This window comes from Musca vetustissima, unplaced genomic scaffold, assembly GCF_032173495.1.
Source record: "Musca vetustissima isolate MV318-11 ecotype Yass unplaced genomic scaffold, APGP_CSIRO_Mvet_v1 utg11920, whole genome shotgun sequence".
Lineage (NCBI taxonomy): Eukaryota > Metazoa > Arthropoda > Insecta > Diptera > Muscidae > Musca > Musca vetustissima.
Window position 1 is genome coordinate 32,524 of NW_026883624.1, and position 17,680 is coordinate 50,203.

At 36.1% G+C, this 17,680-nt stretch overlaps 2 protein-coding genes across 2 annotated transcripts; one reads left to right on the forward strand and one right to left on the reverse strand.

Moving 5' to 3' along the window:
* Nucleotides 1-2,738: 2,738 nt before the first annotated feature.
* Nucleotides 2,739-5,090, forward strand: LOC133330547 (uncharacterized). Its single transcript, XM_061538984.1, has one exon. It carries the CDS (start codon nt 2,739-2,741, stop codon nt 5,073-5,075), a length of 2,337 nt encoding a protein of 778 aa, XP_061394968.1. The 3' UTR covers nt 5,076-5,090.
* A 6,669-nt stretch (nt 5,091-11,759) lies between these two features.
* On the reverse strand, nt 11,760-15,364 carry LOC133330545 (uricase-like). Its single transcript, XM_061538982.1, has 3 exons — nt 15,151-15,364; nt 12,305-12,622; nt 11,760-12,244 (listed from the first exon to the last, which is right to left on the reverse strand). The coding sequence occupies exons 1-3, from the start codon at nt 15,359-15,361 to the stop codon at nt 11,760-11,762; spliced, it is 1,014 nt and encodes a 337-aa protein (XP_061394966.1). The 5' UTR covers nt 15,362-15,364.
* Nucleotides 15,365-17,680: the final 2,316 nt, after the last annotated feature.

Here is a 17,680-nt window from a genome sequence, read left to right on the forward strand (position 1 = left end):
AGTGAAAAATTGATGTAGCGAGTCGCTACCACATTCGTGGAGATTAATCGAATATGCCAATTGGAGGAGTGATTATGAGAGAAAAGGCTAGAACGTTTGCCGCTAAGTTGGGCTTACACAATTTCAAAGTCTGCGAAGGATGGCTCGATCGTTTTAAGAATGGCACAACATAATTTGAAGGATGATAGGTGCCATGGTGAATAAATCTTGTTTTGGACACAAGATTTTTTGATGTTTTGTTTTGAAAAAATAAAAAAAATTATAAGTACCTAAATATGTATACTCACGATTGCATAAGAACCTCGTTGTTAATTCGTATTTTTTCTTTCTTCCTCCCGCTAATTCGAAAACCTCGTTAATTCATATAAAACCGTCGGTCCCTTGACATTACGAATTATCGGGATTTTACTGTATTTTAAAAAAATAGGTACTTGAACATATTTAAAAAAAGGTTGCATTTCTATGGTACTTAAAAAACCAGTAAGGAAAGCAGAAATGTCGGACTGGGCCAACTATATGATACCTTCACCACTTTGGGTATATTGTATCCTTACAATTGCATGTCAATATTCTCTGGAAGGAACATACTCATGTATTGCTAAATTTAACTTCATTTGGGTAGAAATCTGAACCAATTTTTCCGAAACATAACACAAGTCATTCTAGACTCAATTCAGAACGCTATGTCAAATTTCGTGCAAATCGAATGATATATAGGAACTTTGGTGCACTATTTACATAAAATAGGACAAAAATATATATGGGAGATATATTGAAATCTGAACCGATTTTCACTAAACTTACCACACATCGTTCCAGACTTAATTCAGTTCACTATGCCAAATTTGGTGCAAATCGAAAGTTATATAGGGACTTTCGTGCACCATTTACATAAAATCGGAAGAAAATATATAAGGGAGCTATATCTAAATCTAAACCGATTTTCCTGAAACTTACCACTCATCATTCGAGACTCAATTCAGTACGCTATAACAAATTTCGTGCCAATCGAAGGATATAGAGGGTCTTTGGTGCATTATTTACCTAAAATCGGACGAAAATATAAATGGGAGGTATATCGAAATCTGAACCGATTTTCACGAAATTTAACACACATCTTTCTAGACTTAGTTCAGTACACTATGCCAAATTTCGTGCAAATCGAAAAATATTTAAGGACTTTGGTGAACCATTTACATAAAATCAGACGAAAATATATATGGGAGCTATATCTAAATCTGAGCCAATTTTCACGAAACTTAGCAAACATCGTTCTAGACTTAATTCAGTACGCTATGCCAAATTTAGTGCAAATCGAAGAATACATAGGGACTTTGGTGCACCATTTACCTAAAATCGGATGAAAATATATATGGGAGGTATATCGAAATCTGAACCGATTTTCACGAAACTTACCACTCATCATTCTTGACTCAATTCAGTACGTTATGCCAAATTTCGTACAAATCGAAGAATACATAGAGACCATTTACTTAAAATCGGACCAAAATATATATGAGAGCAACATCTAAATCTGGACCGATTTTCATGAAACTTAACACATATCATTCTACACCTAATTCAGTACCCTGTGCCAAATTTCGTGCAAATCGAAAGATTTATAGGGACTTCGGTGCAACATTTACATTAAATCGGACGAAAATATAAATGGGAGCTATATCTAAATCTGAACCGATTTTTGCCAATTTCAATAGAGTTCATCCTTGGGCACATGGACAGACATGTATAAATTGACTTAAAAAGTGATTCTCGTTTCCTTTTGCCTGTTATAAACATATGCACAAAGACATAATACACAGTACCACAGTGTGGTGAAGGGTATAAATATTCTTTTAAAAATCTCTATTTCCAGGCCTCTGACAGGATTTGGAAAAAATTATTAGAAAGTGCAGGCCTAAAAATCTTCGGAGGAGACAAAATCCAATATCGGTTAGTTTTGAAAATTGTAAATGGTGAGTAAAGAGTTCTTCAAGCAAGAAAAAAGTAATGAACACCTCTTGCACATCTCCGTCGGACCATTTTACTGCTATATTTGTTAATTACATCTGCAGTTTTTCGTATAATTCATATTTTGGAGAAATTTCCATACATATTTCGAAATATATAGAAAAATGAAACATTTAAAAATTAAGTAAAATTTATTAATGATGATTTCGTATTGACCACCACCCCACCTCCCCTAGAGAGAAGAAAACCAGAAACGATGCTACAATTTGTTTTTACTTCTAACTGGAGGCTATATTTCGATTACCAATGAAATGTGGCGGTGGTGGACTATGAAATGAGACGTATGCGTCGTCTTCTTCATCTGGGGTATTAATGACGTCTTGCACATTTTGTGGCCGGCCGCTAAGCCGACCCTAAGCGAAGGGGGAGGGGAAGGTGGTAAACAATATATTTTGTTTGTTGTTATGTTGTTGTTCGGTCGTCCGATAGTTTTTTTGGACAAAACAAAAACTTAAATTGTTTTCATAGACGACTGCGATGATGGTGGCTTGGATCGGACGCAGCGGAAACTTGGTAAGAAAACAAATAGACAAACAATTTCACACCTTAGTGGACAATGTGAATCGCCGAGTTGAGTTTTACTTAGTCAATGATCCGAAATTGGTTTGGAATTTTAAAACAGTCTTAATTGGGAATTCGTTAACGAAAGACGGGACGCGGAAAATAAAAATTTCGAACGAAGAGAAGAAAAAAATTGGAACGGCTGGAATATGAGAATTATATTAAAGGGACTGATATCCTTGCTACTGTGTATGGGATTGGTGCGGGGTCATACCCATGATGAGTTACCCAAATGTGCCTTGACGGGTGTACATAGGACACGACAAACCATATTGGAATCTCCGAATTATCCTGATGATTATCCTCCCGGAACCTGTTGGGATTATGTCATCAAATCCCCCTATCGTTGCCCCACCAAATTTCACATCCAATTTTTGGATTTCTTTTTGGAAAAATCGGAAAATTGTGAAAATGATTATCTCTCAGTGGGTTTGGATAATGTCGATGAAGACATGGATACTCTGTGTGGTCAGGTGGTAGGTATTAAAAAATATCACACTCCTGATGGTATTTTGCGTTTACGTTTCCATGCCGATGATTCACCCTGGTCAACGGGTAAGGGTTTTAAGCTGTTGATAACCCGTTTGGCCTGTGAAAAGGAAGAGGTGTTGAGAAATCTCGAAACGCGCAACAATGATGTTGATGATGCGGAAGATGATGATGATACCATAACAGTTACGGCACCGGGTACACACTTAAGTCCACCTCGAGTGCAGTTAATGGAATTATTCCGTAACATTTCAGGAGCGGATCAGCATCAGGTTTATCCATTGCAACCCTTGTTTGGTTTAAATTATCCCAATCAGCTGCAATCACCTTTGTACCCGACCACATATGGACCCTTCTATTTGCCCACCGGAACTGTGATACCTCAACCGCAGGCAGTACAGCAATGGAATTATTTACCCAGCCAACCAAATTCCAATTCCAAAAAGCCTTGCAAGGAAAATAACCATCAGACCAAGAAACAACAACAACAGCAGCATCAGCAGCAACAACATCATCAAGTACAACCCTATTTACCTCCTTATGTGGTGAATCCCTATGTCCCCGTGACCCAAGATCAATATGTGGGGGCTTGGCCCACCACAAGCTATTTACGGGCCATAGATGGCAGCAGTAGTGTCCTGGATGCCTGCTGTACCACACCATTCCAACAGAAGAGGTTCTACCTTTCCAGCCCAGGATTTCCACGAACCATATTTAGCAACCTCTTACCCGTTAATCGTCGGGATTGTGAGTTCCGTCTGCAGAAACACTCCTCCAACATCTGCCGGCTTCGTGTCGTTTTCAAATTTTTCGATTTTGGTAAAACTTCTCAAATTGTTAGCGGACTACAGGGTGGCGCTGCCGGTTTGGCGGGCATGTCAAGAAATTCCTGCCCTGACGATTTCATTGAAATCGGTAATCAACGATTCTGTGGCTGTCGTTCGGATTATGTTTATACCGGATTTTGGAATTATCAGGGTGAGAAAAAGATACGCATGCGTATGGGTTATTCGGGTGTGCCTTCGAGTGGTTTTCTATTGGAAATTAGCCAGGAAGAATGTTCACCATATGAAACGTCAACACTAAGTCCGACATTGCCCATTTCGGCACCCGCAACTGTGGGCAATACAAATTTCTTGGGACAAAATTTCCAACAGCAGACCAATTATCCTTCGGCACCAGGGTTGTCACAGCAAACCTTTGGTGGTCTCAATCAGCAGCAGCAACAACAATTTACGCAGCCACAGCAGTTCAATCAACCACAACAACAATTCAATCAGCAACAACAACAATTCAATCAGCAGCAACTATTATTGCAACAACAACAACAATTGGCCCAGCAACAACAGTTCAACGGCTTCGGAACACAAAGTTTCCCACAAAATCTCCAACAAACAGGCGGAGTTGGAGGCGCTAATTATGGCCAAGCTTTTAATCCTCAAGGTCTAGGCCAATCCCTGCAACAAAATCCCCTCTATGACCACACATTTATACCGCCACAAAATGGCAATGCCTTATATCAACCTCACCCACCACAATTTCTTTCAGATCCCAATGGCTTCCCTGGCTATCAATTGACCAGTCCCAGCCCATTGCAACCAGTCCATCAACCATTTGGTGGATTTAATCAGCTACGCTATGCTCGTTCTTTCGGTGATCAAAAACCCGTCTCAATTGTTGAAACCAATTCCACCCGCAAGGAGTACTATTTCAGTGACACGGATGATAAGGTTGCGGAAAAAATAGTTGCCGAAAAATTAACTGCAGATCCTTTATTAAAAGTTGCCATGTCGCGATCGAGTGAATCGGATGGAACCGTGTCACGATGGGAAGCCGAAGAGTTGAGAGCCAATGATAATCCTCCATATGCCCAAACTCGTCAGAAGTGTACCTTTGATATGGGTGATATTTTACGGCTGTCTGTCGATGTTTTGTGGTTGACCAAACCCACGTGCTATGCACCGCAACGAAATTGGTTTAATAACTTTTTGGGTTAAGTTTTAAGTATTAGATGGAAAATTTCAATGTATATGATTATTATTTTTGAGAACAAATAAAGGAAATATTATGATTTTTTGTCAAAATAAATTTTGGGTTTGGATTTGTTGGAACTTGAAAATTTGTTGGACCTATGGTACTTCAAAATAAGACTGAACCTCGATATTTTTAAAAACATCAACGCCTGTCTATTATTCTTGAAAAAATTGTTTTAAAAAAATCGACGCCTGTATATGATGCTGTAAAAAATCCACGCCCAATGCAGGACCTTGAAAAAATATTAAAAAAAATTCAAGTCTGAGACTGGACTATGAAAAAATATTTTTAAAAAATCCACGGCTAATATTGACCCAGAAAAATATTTAAAAAATCCACGCCTAATATAGACCTCGAAAAAAATTATTTGAAAAACATATAGACCTAAAAAAAAATTATGTAAAAAATCCACACCTAATATAGACCTCGATGAAAAATATTTAAAAAACTACGGCAAATATAGACCTCGATGAAAAATATTTGAAAGATTCACGAAAACCGCCTAATTAATTATATGCATAGTCATGTAGGAAGTAATTTACAATTTTGGTTTTAAGTGAAACTCCCAAGATTTCTACCCAAGGGCATTCACTCATGTACCGGTTTCATTTTTTTTTTTTTTTTGTTTTATTTTCTTTCAAATAAACAAATGTAATAAACTAACCCAAAAAAACGTTAAATTCGTTACGAATAAAATACGGTCAAAAAATTGAGAAAAATTACTTAATGTTTATTTAATAATAACAAGCAAATAAACAAATAAAACAGACAACAGATAACACATCTCAATTTTTTTTCTACGTTTTATTTTCTTTGGCAGGTGGAGGAGGGTGTAAGCAGATGTGCTCGTATCTTGTATGTACATGTACTTATGTTTTTATCAATTGCATACAAATTGTCATCAAAGATAAAAAAGCGAAAGTGTTTTTTTCATTTTTTTTTTTTTTTTTTTGTAGTTGTCAAAAAAAACCCTCGATGTGGGGTTATTTCGTGTCGAAGTAATATGACAGCAGATAAAAGGCATTGGGAAAGAAAACAACATAGTTTTTAGGTTTTTTTTTTTTGACTGTGGATGCTTCCATTTTTTCTAAGGACAATAACTATGTTTATGGGAAACCTTACGGGAAATCCCTGTGCAGAATTTTATATTGATAAAAATACAAAATACATCTCTTAGACCCTAACAATTATTTACGTATAAATCGTTTTAATATAACTTCGGTAATGTTTTTTTTAATTATTAAATACTACGAACCTGGAATAATTATAAGAAGGAATGACAAAAACCGTCAAACGCAACGTCCTGTGATAACAGGTGGACAGCGTAAGCGACGTATATCTATTAAAAACTCATACACAAACCGAAACAATGCTAGATGGTGAGGGTAATAAGATAGAAAAACTGATGAAACAATAGGGGTTTTCATGAAAGCACACTTCCCACAAAGCACACTCAGAACTGACGATGACAGTAATTAGGGAGATAGGATCCGAAAACCCTAATATTGACGAGTCAATGGTACGGGATGATTTGAAGAGCTTCTCCCCATTCAAAGCGACAGGGCTAGACAACGTCTTCCCTGTTTTATTACAAAACCAGGAAGGAAAGCAGTAAAGTCGGACTGGTCCGACTATATTCTTCCTTCCGAACCTATCTAAATTCTACATATATATTCTAAAAGACGTCGCCCTTCCGAACCTATCTAAATTTCATTTCGTGCAAATCGAAATATAAACATATATATATATATATATATAACTAAATTTGAACCGATTTTCATTCAAGACTCAATTCAGTACGTTGTGCTTTAGTGCACCATTTGCCTTAAATCGGATGAAAATATATATGGGAGATATATACATCAGTCCAAACTCAATTCAGTACTCTATTCCAAATTTCGTGCAAATCGAAAGAAATATAGGGACTTTGGTGCTCCATTAACATAAAATAGGACGAAAATATATGTGGGAGCTATATCTAAATCTGAATCAATTTTCACGAAACTTACCACACATCATTCCAAAGTTAATTCATTGTCATATGCCAAATTTCGTGCAAATCGAAAGATAATCAGGGACTTTGGTGCACCATTTACCTAAAATCGGACGAAAATATACATGGGAGCTATATCTAAATCTGAACCGATTTTCACGAAACTTAGCACACGTCATTCAAGGCTCAGTTCACTACGCTGTGCCAAATTTTGTGCAAATCGATTATATATAGGGATTTTAGTGCACCATTTACATTAAATCGGACGAAAATATATTTGAGAGATATAGCTAAATCTGAACCGATTTTCACGAAACTTAGCACACATCATTCTAGACTCAATTCAGAACCCTATGCCAAATTTCGTGCAAATTGAAGGATATACAGGGACTTTGGTACTCCATTCGCATTAAATCGGACGAAAATATATATGGGAGCTATATCTAAATCTGAAACTATTTTCACGAAACTTTCCACACATCATTCCAGACTCAATTCATTGCCCTATGCCAAATTTCGTGCAAATCGAAAGATAATCGGGGATTTTGGTGCACCATTTATACAAAATCGGCCGAAAATATATGTGGGAGCTATATCAAAATCTGAACCGATTTTCAAGAAATTTGACACACATTATTCTAGACTTAGTTTAGTATGCTATGCAAATTTTGGTACACCATTTACACAAAATCGGACGAAAATATATATTAGAGCTATGTCTAAATCTAAACCGATTTTCACGAAACTTCACGTACGTTATTCTAGTCCTAATTCAGTACGCTATGTCAAATTTCGTGCAAATCAAAAGAAAGATAGGGGCTTTAGTGTTACAAACATATTCACAAAGGCATAGTACCTTGTACCATAGTGTGGTGAAGGGTATAAAGAGGCGAAATATTTATCACCAAGCTTAACAGTGCTCTGTAACGCATTTGTAAGGTTTGGAAGTCCGCGTTGTCTTTATACCCAAGCACGACCATTGCACAATGCCAACATTTTACGGCCATTAAGCTTATCCTCATTTCTACTGAAAGCCATGAAACGGACAGTCGATAAGTACCAAAATAAAATATAAAACAGCTAAATATAAAATAATAAAATATTAACAGCATGTGTATATAAGAAGGAGATCGGTGGAAACCGCTTTACACGAGGTAGTACACCATACTGAAGGCACCTTCGCCCAGAATTTGTTTACTTTAGCTTTATGCATTGATATAAAAAGAGCCTTTAATAAAGTCGGCACTGAAAATCTTATCCAATCCTAAGAAGTCTTTCGAGTTGACCAGGCAAACATACCCCGGTTCAGCCATATGCTAAGAAATAGAGAGATAAACTGTAGGCAACAGGACATAAATATCAAGGACAAGTAACACCAAAGGGTAATATTCTGTCACCACTATAAACAGTAGCTTAAGGTTCTTTACCGATGCGGGATTTGACCTCGTCTGGTTAATTGTACCTGCACAATGTTTATACCTTTCACCACACTGTGGTACAGGGTATTATGTCTTTGTGCATATATTTTAACAGGCAACAGGAAACGAGATAGACCCATGGTTCCTTTTGAGAATAGGCATAGAATCACTTTTTAAGTCGATTTATGCATGTCCGTCCGTCCATGTATTTTTGTTAACAAAGTACAGGTCGCGTTTGTGAACCGATGTGGATGAAATTTGGCACAGCTCACTTATTTGGCCCAAGAACGAACCCTATTGAAATTGGGAAAAATCGGTTCAGATTTAGATATAGCTCCCATATATATTTTCGTCCGATTTTATGTAAATGGTGCACCAAAGTCCCTATATATCCTTCGATTTGCACGAAATTTGGCACAGCGTACTGAACTAAGTCTAGAACGATGTGTGTTAAATTTCGTGAAAATCGGTTCAGATTTAGATATAGCTCCCATATATATTTTCGTCCGATTTTAGGTAAATAGTGCACCAAAGTCCCTATATAACCTTCGATTTCCACGAAATTTGGCATAGCATTCTGAATTAAGCCTAAAACGATGTGTGTTAAATTTCGTGAAAATCGGTTCAGATTTAGATATAACTCCCATATATATTTTCGTCCGATTTTATGTAAATGGCGCACCAAAGTCCCTATATATCCTTCGATTTGCACGAAATTTGGCACAGCGTACTGAATTAAGTCTAGAAAGTTATGTGTTAAATTTCGGGAAAATCGGTTCAGATTTAGATATAGCTCCCATATATATTTTCGTCCGATGGTTAATGACGTTGTTGAGTTTTGTTGAAATTGATGCAGATGCAGTCATAGCTTTCATATATAATTCGAACGGGTGTCTGATTGAAATTAAATTTTTAACAGTGCGGCGTAACGAATAGCGTGTAGCAATGATGAAATTAAATGTATCATAGGTTGCAGAAAGACATGAGTATTTTCCTTCGAGGGAACATTGACATCCAATTGTAATGATACATAGATACAATATACCCAAAGTGGTGAAGGGTATCATATAGTCGGCGCAGTCCGACTTTACTACTTTACTTACTGGTATTCTTTTGTGTGCCAACTATAGGAGAATAAGTCTCCTTACCATCGCATATAAAGTGCTATCCAGCGTGATGTGTGAACGACTGAAGCCAATGGTCAATGACATTATTGGACCATACCAATGCGACTTCAGGACTGGTACGAAAAACACATTGATACATTCCACCTATTCGTCAACTATAAAGTCGTATTTGACAGCCCTATACGTTCAGAGGGGTTTAAAGCCATGTCTACTTTCGGCATTTCTGCAAACTTAATAGACTATGCAGGATAACGTTAAGTGGTACAATTAAAGTCGGAAAGGACCTAGAAAATCCTGCTGGAAAAGGTCATACGAAATGCAAATGTGAACAGAAATGGCACTATGTACACCAAATAGCATATGTTACCCGCCGATTACATCTACATAATGGGTCGAACATTGCAAGCGCAAAAGCCACCTTTGAACGAATTGAAAATCTGTCTGCCAAAGTGGCGAAAAGACCAAGCTGATGATATCAACGCGCAAGACTACAGCTTCGAGATAATCAACGATTTTATAACACGATTTCAACAAAACTCCACAGACATCAAACTGGGCGTAATTCAGTACGCTGAGAAAAATGTCTGTCGAACAAATATTGGGAGTTTGGTGCACCATTTATCTAAAATCAGACGAAACAATATATGGAAGCTTTATATATAAACCTGAACCGATTTCAACAAAACTCCATAGACATCAAACTAAACCTTCATCACTACGCTGTGCAAAATATTGTCCCAATGGTGCAAAAAATATTGAGCGTTTCGTGCACCATTTCGATAAAATAGGGTATAACTATATATGGGAGCCGTATCTAAATCTGAACCGATTTCAAGAAAACCTCAAAGTGGACCTAACTCAGTACACTGTGCATAATTTTGTCTTAATCGGGCATATAATCGGACGAAACTATATATGGGAACTATATCTAAATCTGAACCGATTTCAACAACACTCCACAGACGTCAAACTGGACTGAATTCATGACGCTGTACAAAATTTTGTCTAAAGCTGAGAAATATTGGGAGTTTGATGCACCGTTTACATAACATCAGACGAAACTATATATGGGAGCTATATATAAATCTGGACCGATTTCAAGAAAACTTCTGAGATATCAAACTGTGCTTCTTTCAGTACATATTGTCTCAATCGATCTCAATCTCAAGGAACTATGTATCTATGTCGTTTCCTTTTGTCTGTTACATACATATGCACTGTGTGGTGAAGGGTATGAAAAATTCTACAATAGCTACAAATGAAGATATTAATATATTCTCTTTGACGTACCAAGCACATTCATCCCTAATAAGAATTTTTCATTTCCAAAATCTGTGGCACAATATAATAGGTTCTCAATGGGGACTAAAATTCCAAGTATGAAGACGATGGTAAGACAAACATTAACCTCTTATAATACCGGAAGAATGAGGAGACCGATAAGATGGTACCTGAGGTTAGGATATCGCTAAACTCACAAAAATAATGAAGCAGTTATCTAGGACACAGAGGTGAAAAGTGCCCAAAATGAATCGGAGGAGCAAATGCAAACGGATGCTCAGAAAGATCCTCTCTATGAATAAAAAAACTGTTCCTAGTTTATGAGGATTTTTTCTATACAAAAATGAGGTTTCTATGGAACATTTAGTTCTTAACTTACTTGTTTTTTTATGGAAAGTACGTGAACTTCGAAACATATTTATATGAGAAATAGAAACTCAAGCTCGGTAGAATCTTATATTATTTTCGAAGAGTCGTTCCTTCTTTATTGATCTGAACTATTATTCAAAATTCCATTCATTTGAATCATCTAACGGAACGACAAGTGTTACAAGAACAGAAGCTCATAAAGAATCCATTCAACAACTATTCCAAAAAAATAAGGCCTCCAACTTCAAATAGGTGTTAATTGCCAAATAAAACAATCCCAACATAATTTCAACAATTCAAACATTTCATTACAAATTGTTTTTTTTTTATTTCTATTACTGAGAACATAAGATAAGAAAAAATCTACAAAACAACATATCCGAAACCAAAAAAAAAATCAAACTAAAATATTTCACATAACTATTTTTCGCAAAAAAATACAATGCCCACGACTCATCCTCAAAGGCGGCTGGTAATATCTTTACGTGCCAATTGAGCATAGATCGTACCATGTGGCTTATCGACGGGAATAAAGACTTCATTATTCTCACCGGGTACAACGGCCTGGAAGGGTTTCGTATCGAAATTGAAATAATGTTTATTTGGCATTGTCATCGAAATCACGGAAACTTCTGGCAGCGTGTCTAAAACTTCTTTCTCTGTCAGATACAAGGTGTGTTGGACCGATGGTGAGGATATACCAACATTTGGATCACCAGCAAAATTCCTGATGATAATATTCTTGACCTTATTCCATGATTTACAGAAGAGAACATTATCGGTATTGGAATATTCCCAGGAACAATCGACCACTGTGCTGAAGATACGATCATATTGATCGGGCAAGGAGCGGAATTCATCGTTGACAAAGTTAACGAACGAGGATTGAGTGGTCTTGAGGACACGTAGACCTCGAATGCCGCTAATTACGGTTTGTTTGGGATCTGAAAAAGGCCAAAACTTAAAATTTGATCTTTGATACTTTTATCCAAGTTTCTGCTTACCAGTTCTCCTCAAAACCACATCACAGTAGCGTATCTCCGTGGGGGTAAAAATAAAGGCATGATTGTGTCGGGCCCTATTGTTGATGTTGGTATAATTACAATTACCCGCATCACCACAACCGGTCTCTTCGGAACTAACTCTTTGCCAGGGATATTCTTCTACATGGATGTGTACCTCTTCGACGTGAGCATATTTCTGCATAAAATGACGAGCCAGTAGGAGGGCAAAATTTTCAGGATTCTCTACACCATGTTTCTTGGCCAACAAATATACGGTATTCTTTTGAGAATCTGTGGCTACAATATCGGAATTGTCACCTAAGGATAGAAAAGAGACAATTAAGATTCAAATTTGATTTCAGAAGAATATATTTTCTAGGTACGTAGCCCAGATGTTTTCATATAGAAACAAATCGGACCTCAGTTTTAACAAATATTTTTTCTATAGAAAAAACACTCACACCACAGTTACAAAGGTATTTTTTTATAAAAAATCGACTCCAGTTCCTGATGTATTTTTTTACAGAAAAAAATCTGAGTTATTTTTTATAGAAAAAATGTGGAACCTCAATTCCTGAGGTTTTTTTTTCTATAAAAAATCCGAACATAAAAAATATTCTTTAAAAAATCCACGCCTCTTATGGACCTTGAAAAACTATTGTACCTTCTTATGGACCTTGAAAAACTAATCTACCCTTCATATGAACCTTAAAAAACTATTCTACCCTTCTTATGGACCTTGAAAAACTATTCTACCCTTCATATGAACCTTGAAAAACTATTCTACCCTTCTTATGGACCTTGATAAACTATTCTACCCTTCTTATGGACCTTGAAAAACTATTCTACCCTTCTTATGGACCTTGAAAACTATTCTACCCTTCTTATGGACCTTGAAAAACTATTATTTTACAAATCTACGCCTTTTATGGACCTTGAAAAACTATTATTTTACAAATCTACGCCTTTTATGGACCTTGAAAAACTATTATTTTACAAATCTACGCCTTTTATGGACCTTGAAAAACTATTATTTTACAAATCTACGCCTTTTATGGACCTTGAAAAACTATTATTTTACAAATCTACGCCTTTTATGGACCTTGAAAAACTATTATTTTACAAATCTACGCCTTTTATGGACCTTGAAAAACTATTATTTTACAAATCTACGCCTTTTATGGACCTTGAAAAACTATTATTTTACAAATCTACGCCTTTTATGGACCTTGAAAAACTATTATTTTACAAATCTACGCCTTTTATGGACCTTGAAAAACTATTATTTTACAAATCTACGCCTTTTATGGACCTTGAAAAACTATTATTTTACAAATCTACGCCTTTTATGGACCTTGAAAAACTATTATTTTACAAATCTACGCCTTTTATGGACCTTGAAAAACTATTATTTTACAAATCTACGCCTTTTATGGACCTTGAAAAACTATTATTTTACAAATCTACGCCTTTTATGGACCTTGAAAAACTATTATTTTACAAATCTACGCCTTTTATGGACCTTGAAAAACTATTATTTTACAAATCTACGCCTTTTATGGACCTTGAAGAACTATTATTTAAAAAAATCCACGCCTTAGAAAGTCCTTGAAAAATTATTATTGAAAAAAAATCCACGCCTTAGAAAGTCCTTAAAAATATTGTGTAAAAAATCCACGCCTTAGAAAGTCCTTGAAAAATTATTATTTAAAAAATCCACGCCTTAGAAAGTCCTTAAAAATATTGTGTAAAAATCCACGCCTTAAAAAAACCTTATGAATATTGTTTAAAAATCCACGCCTAGGAAGACCTTAAAAAATAGTGTTTAAAAATATGCTTTAAAAAACCACACCTATGGAAGTTCTAGAAGTTTTTTAAAAAATCCACACTTATGGAAGTACTAGAAGTTTTTTTTTTTTAAATCCGGACTTATGGAAATTCTAGAAGATTTTTAAAAAATCCACACATATAAAAAGTTTTAGAAGTTTTTTTTAAAAAATCCACACTTATGGAAGTTCTAGAAGTTTTTTTTTAATCCACACTTATGGAAGTTCTAGAAGTTTTTTAAAAAAATCCACACCTATGGAAGTTCCAGAAGTTCTTTAAACAATCCACACCTATGGAAGTTCCAGAAGTTTTTAAAAAATCCACACCTATGGAAGTTCTAGAAGTTCTTCAAAAAAAAACACGCCTTTGGAAGCCCTAGAAAAAATATTGTTTAAAAGATCCACGCCTATGGAAGCCCTAGAAAAAATATTGTTTAAAAGATCCACGCTTATGGAAGCCCCAGAAAAAATATTCTTTAAAAAATCCACGCCTTTCGAAGCCCCAGAAAAAAATATTCTTTAAAAGATCCACGCCTATGGAAGGCCTAGAAAAAATATTGTTTAAAAGATCCACGCTTATGGAAGCCCTAGAAAAAATATTGTTTAAAAGATCCACGCCTATGGAAGCCCTAGAAAAATATTCTTTAAAAGATCCACGCCTATGGAAGCCCTAGAAAAATTATTCTATAAAAAATCCTCGCCTATGTAAGCCCTAGAAAAAATATTCTTTAAAAAATCCACGCCTATGGAAGCCCTAGAAAAAATATTCTTTAAAAATCCACGCCTATGTAAGCCCTAGAAAAAATATTCTTTAAAAAATCCAGGCCTATGGAAGCCCTAGAAAAAATATTCTTTAAAAAAATCCACGCCTATGGAAGCCCTAGAAAAAAATATTCTTTAAAAAATTCCCGCCTGTGATGGCCCTTAAAAAATATACTTAAAAAAATCCACGCCTATAGAAGTCCTAAAAAAATCCACGCTTCTTTTGGACATTCAAATCTATCTTTTCTTTTCACTCACCATGGAAATAATCCTTTTTACTGTACAGCTTCAAATGTGTACCCACTTCGAATTCCTTTATCGAATGCACTGGCCCGTCCCTCTTAACATGCAGGATTTTGACAGAATCTTTGCCATAACCATAATCGGATATAGCATATTGATGGGGCGCTTCCCGATCTTGGAATGTCTTTCCTTTGGCAGTGGGTTTTTGCAATGGATTGGCGAACATTCTGAGCGGTGATACTTTTCCTTTAATAGTTTATCCTCTATCGACGATTTGTTATCCGATTTCAAGAGAACCGGTGATGAGCTGACTACGGGAGCACACAGTTTGATTTAAATCCAGTCAAAGACTGATTAAGCCTCACACCGTTGACAGCATCTTTATATTAGATCCGAACTGTCACAGATATGAATTCTCCTTCGGCCAATGTCAAGGGACTATCTCTAATAGTTGTTGTTAGAATTGTTTTCTTTTACTTTTGTTTTTGTTGATTTAGATTTAATTTATCTACAGAAGTTAAGATAAGGGGAATTAATGAAATGAAATCTCACCTGAGATTTGCCAAGGTAAATATTGGCGTTATAAATCTAAGTGTCAAAAAATGGTTGTCTCTTCCGAATAATAATTGTGACATAGTTGCCGGGGTGCTCAGTTAGATTAGTATTAGCCCATATTGAAGATTACCTACCAAATTTTTATTTTTTGTCAGAATCTTCCTGGGGATCAAGAAGTTTCCAAAATTATATTTTTATGATAAGAATTTGAAAAACAACCGACGAAGAAATCGGAAACATCTGCCACTTTCTTATAAGCCATTAAATATATGGGGGTTATTAGTGGAAACCAGAAAGCTTACATACAGAACTTCTTGTTCTGAATATGACACATTATTTGGATAACTAAATGACACTCTAATCAGATTTAAAAATTTAAATCTTATCGGTAGACGAGAGGTTTTCGTGTCGTCTAAAGTTTGACCTCCTAGTAACAACGAGGGGGATTTCCATGATTTTGAAAACAAAAAAAAAAAATCAAATAATTTTTTTTTTTGTAGATTAGTGAATATCACACCCCTCCTCATATTTACAACTTCGTTGACTTCGTTTCCCAGTCGTTAAATGCACATCGATAAAAATAAAATTTTGAACAATGTGATGATGTTCTGAAGTTCTGAGAAATGTGTTAAGATTAAAAAATATATTCACATTTATTTATATATTAATAAAGTAAGCGGAAGATAAGATACAAATTAGGCAAATAATTTCAAGTTATGATGGAGAAGAAACTATTCGTTTATTGCTTTGGGTGCATTTAGAAAAAAATGTTCTGATACACTCTCAAAAATATTCTTTAAATAAAAAATCTAGGCCCCTTCTAGAGCTTAACAAAACATTCTTTAAAATAATGTTCCTCTTCTAGAGCTTCACAAAGTATTATTTTAAAAATCCAGACCTCTTCTAGAGCTTCACAAAATATTCTTAAAAAATCCATCCAATATTCGTTAAAAATCCAGGGACATTCCACAGCTTCAAAAAAATATTCTTTAATAATTCCACGCCTTGTTTAGGCCTTGAAAAAATCATCTTTAAAAAAACCCACTCCTCTTTTAGGCCTTAAAAAAAATATTCTTTCAAAAATCCACGCCTTGTTTACTTACTTAGCTGGCTTGTGACAGTACTTTCGTTCCATAAGTCGAGCTTAAAAGAGATTTCCAGGCGCGTCGGTCTCTTGCGCAGTTTTTCCAATTTGAAACACCATATTTGACAATGTTATGCCTTCTGGGATGGCTGCAGTTGCTGCAGCTCAATACGTCTAACAATGTCGATGTTCGAGAATAGCTGGTACAACTCATGGTTCATTCGACGGCGATATTCACCGTCAACGCTGATCGGCCCATAGATCTTTCGTAGAATTTTTCTCTGAAACACTCCAAGAGCGCCTCATCTGCTTGCGCAAGTACCCATGCTTCAGAACCATATAACAGCACGGGTAGTAGGGTCTTGTAGAGTGTGAGTTTGGTCTGGCGGAAGGTGGCCTTGCTTTTGAGTTGTTTGCTCAGACCATAGTAGCATTTTTTTTTTTTTTTTTTTTGGACATCACTATCCTTCTCCGAATTTCAAAGGTATATAAAATCTTTGACAACCTCGAAGCTGTAGTTCTCAAGTTCCACAGTTGGTCCGAGTCTAGGGCGTTGATACCAACAGCTTGGTCTTCTCACCGTTTACTGCCATACCCAGCATGGCAGACTCCTTCTCGATTTGTTCAAAGGTGGCTGTTATCGCTCTCATTGTTCGACCCATTATGTCGATGTTATCGGCGTAGGCGAGTAACATGTGTTGTTTGGTGTACAGAGTGCCATTTCTGTTCACGTTTGCCTCTCGTATGACCTTTTCCAGCAGGATGTTAAAAAGGTCACACGACAAACTATCACCTTGTCTGAATCCTCGTTCGGTATTAAAGGGCTCCGAGGGTGCTTTCTGACCTTAACTGCTGATTTTGTGCCAGTAAATGTTATCCTGCAAAGCCGAATCAATTTTGGAATGC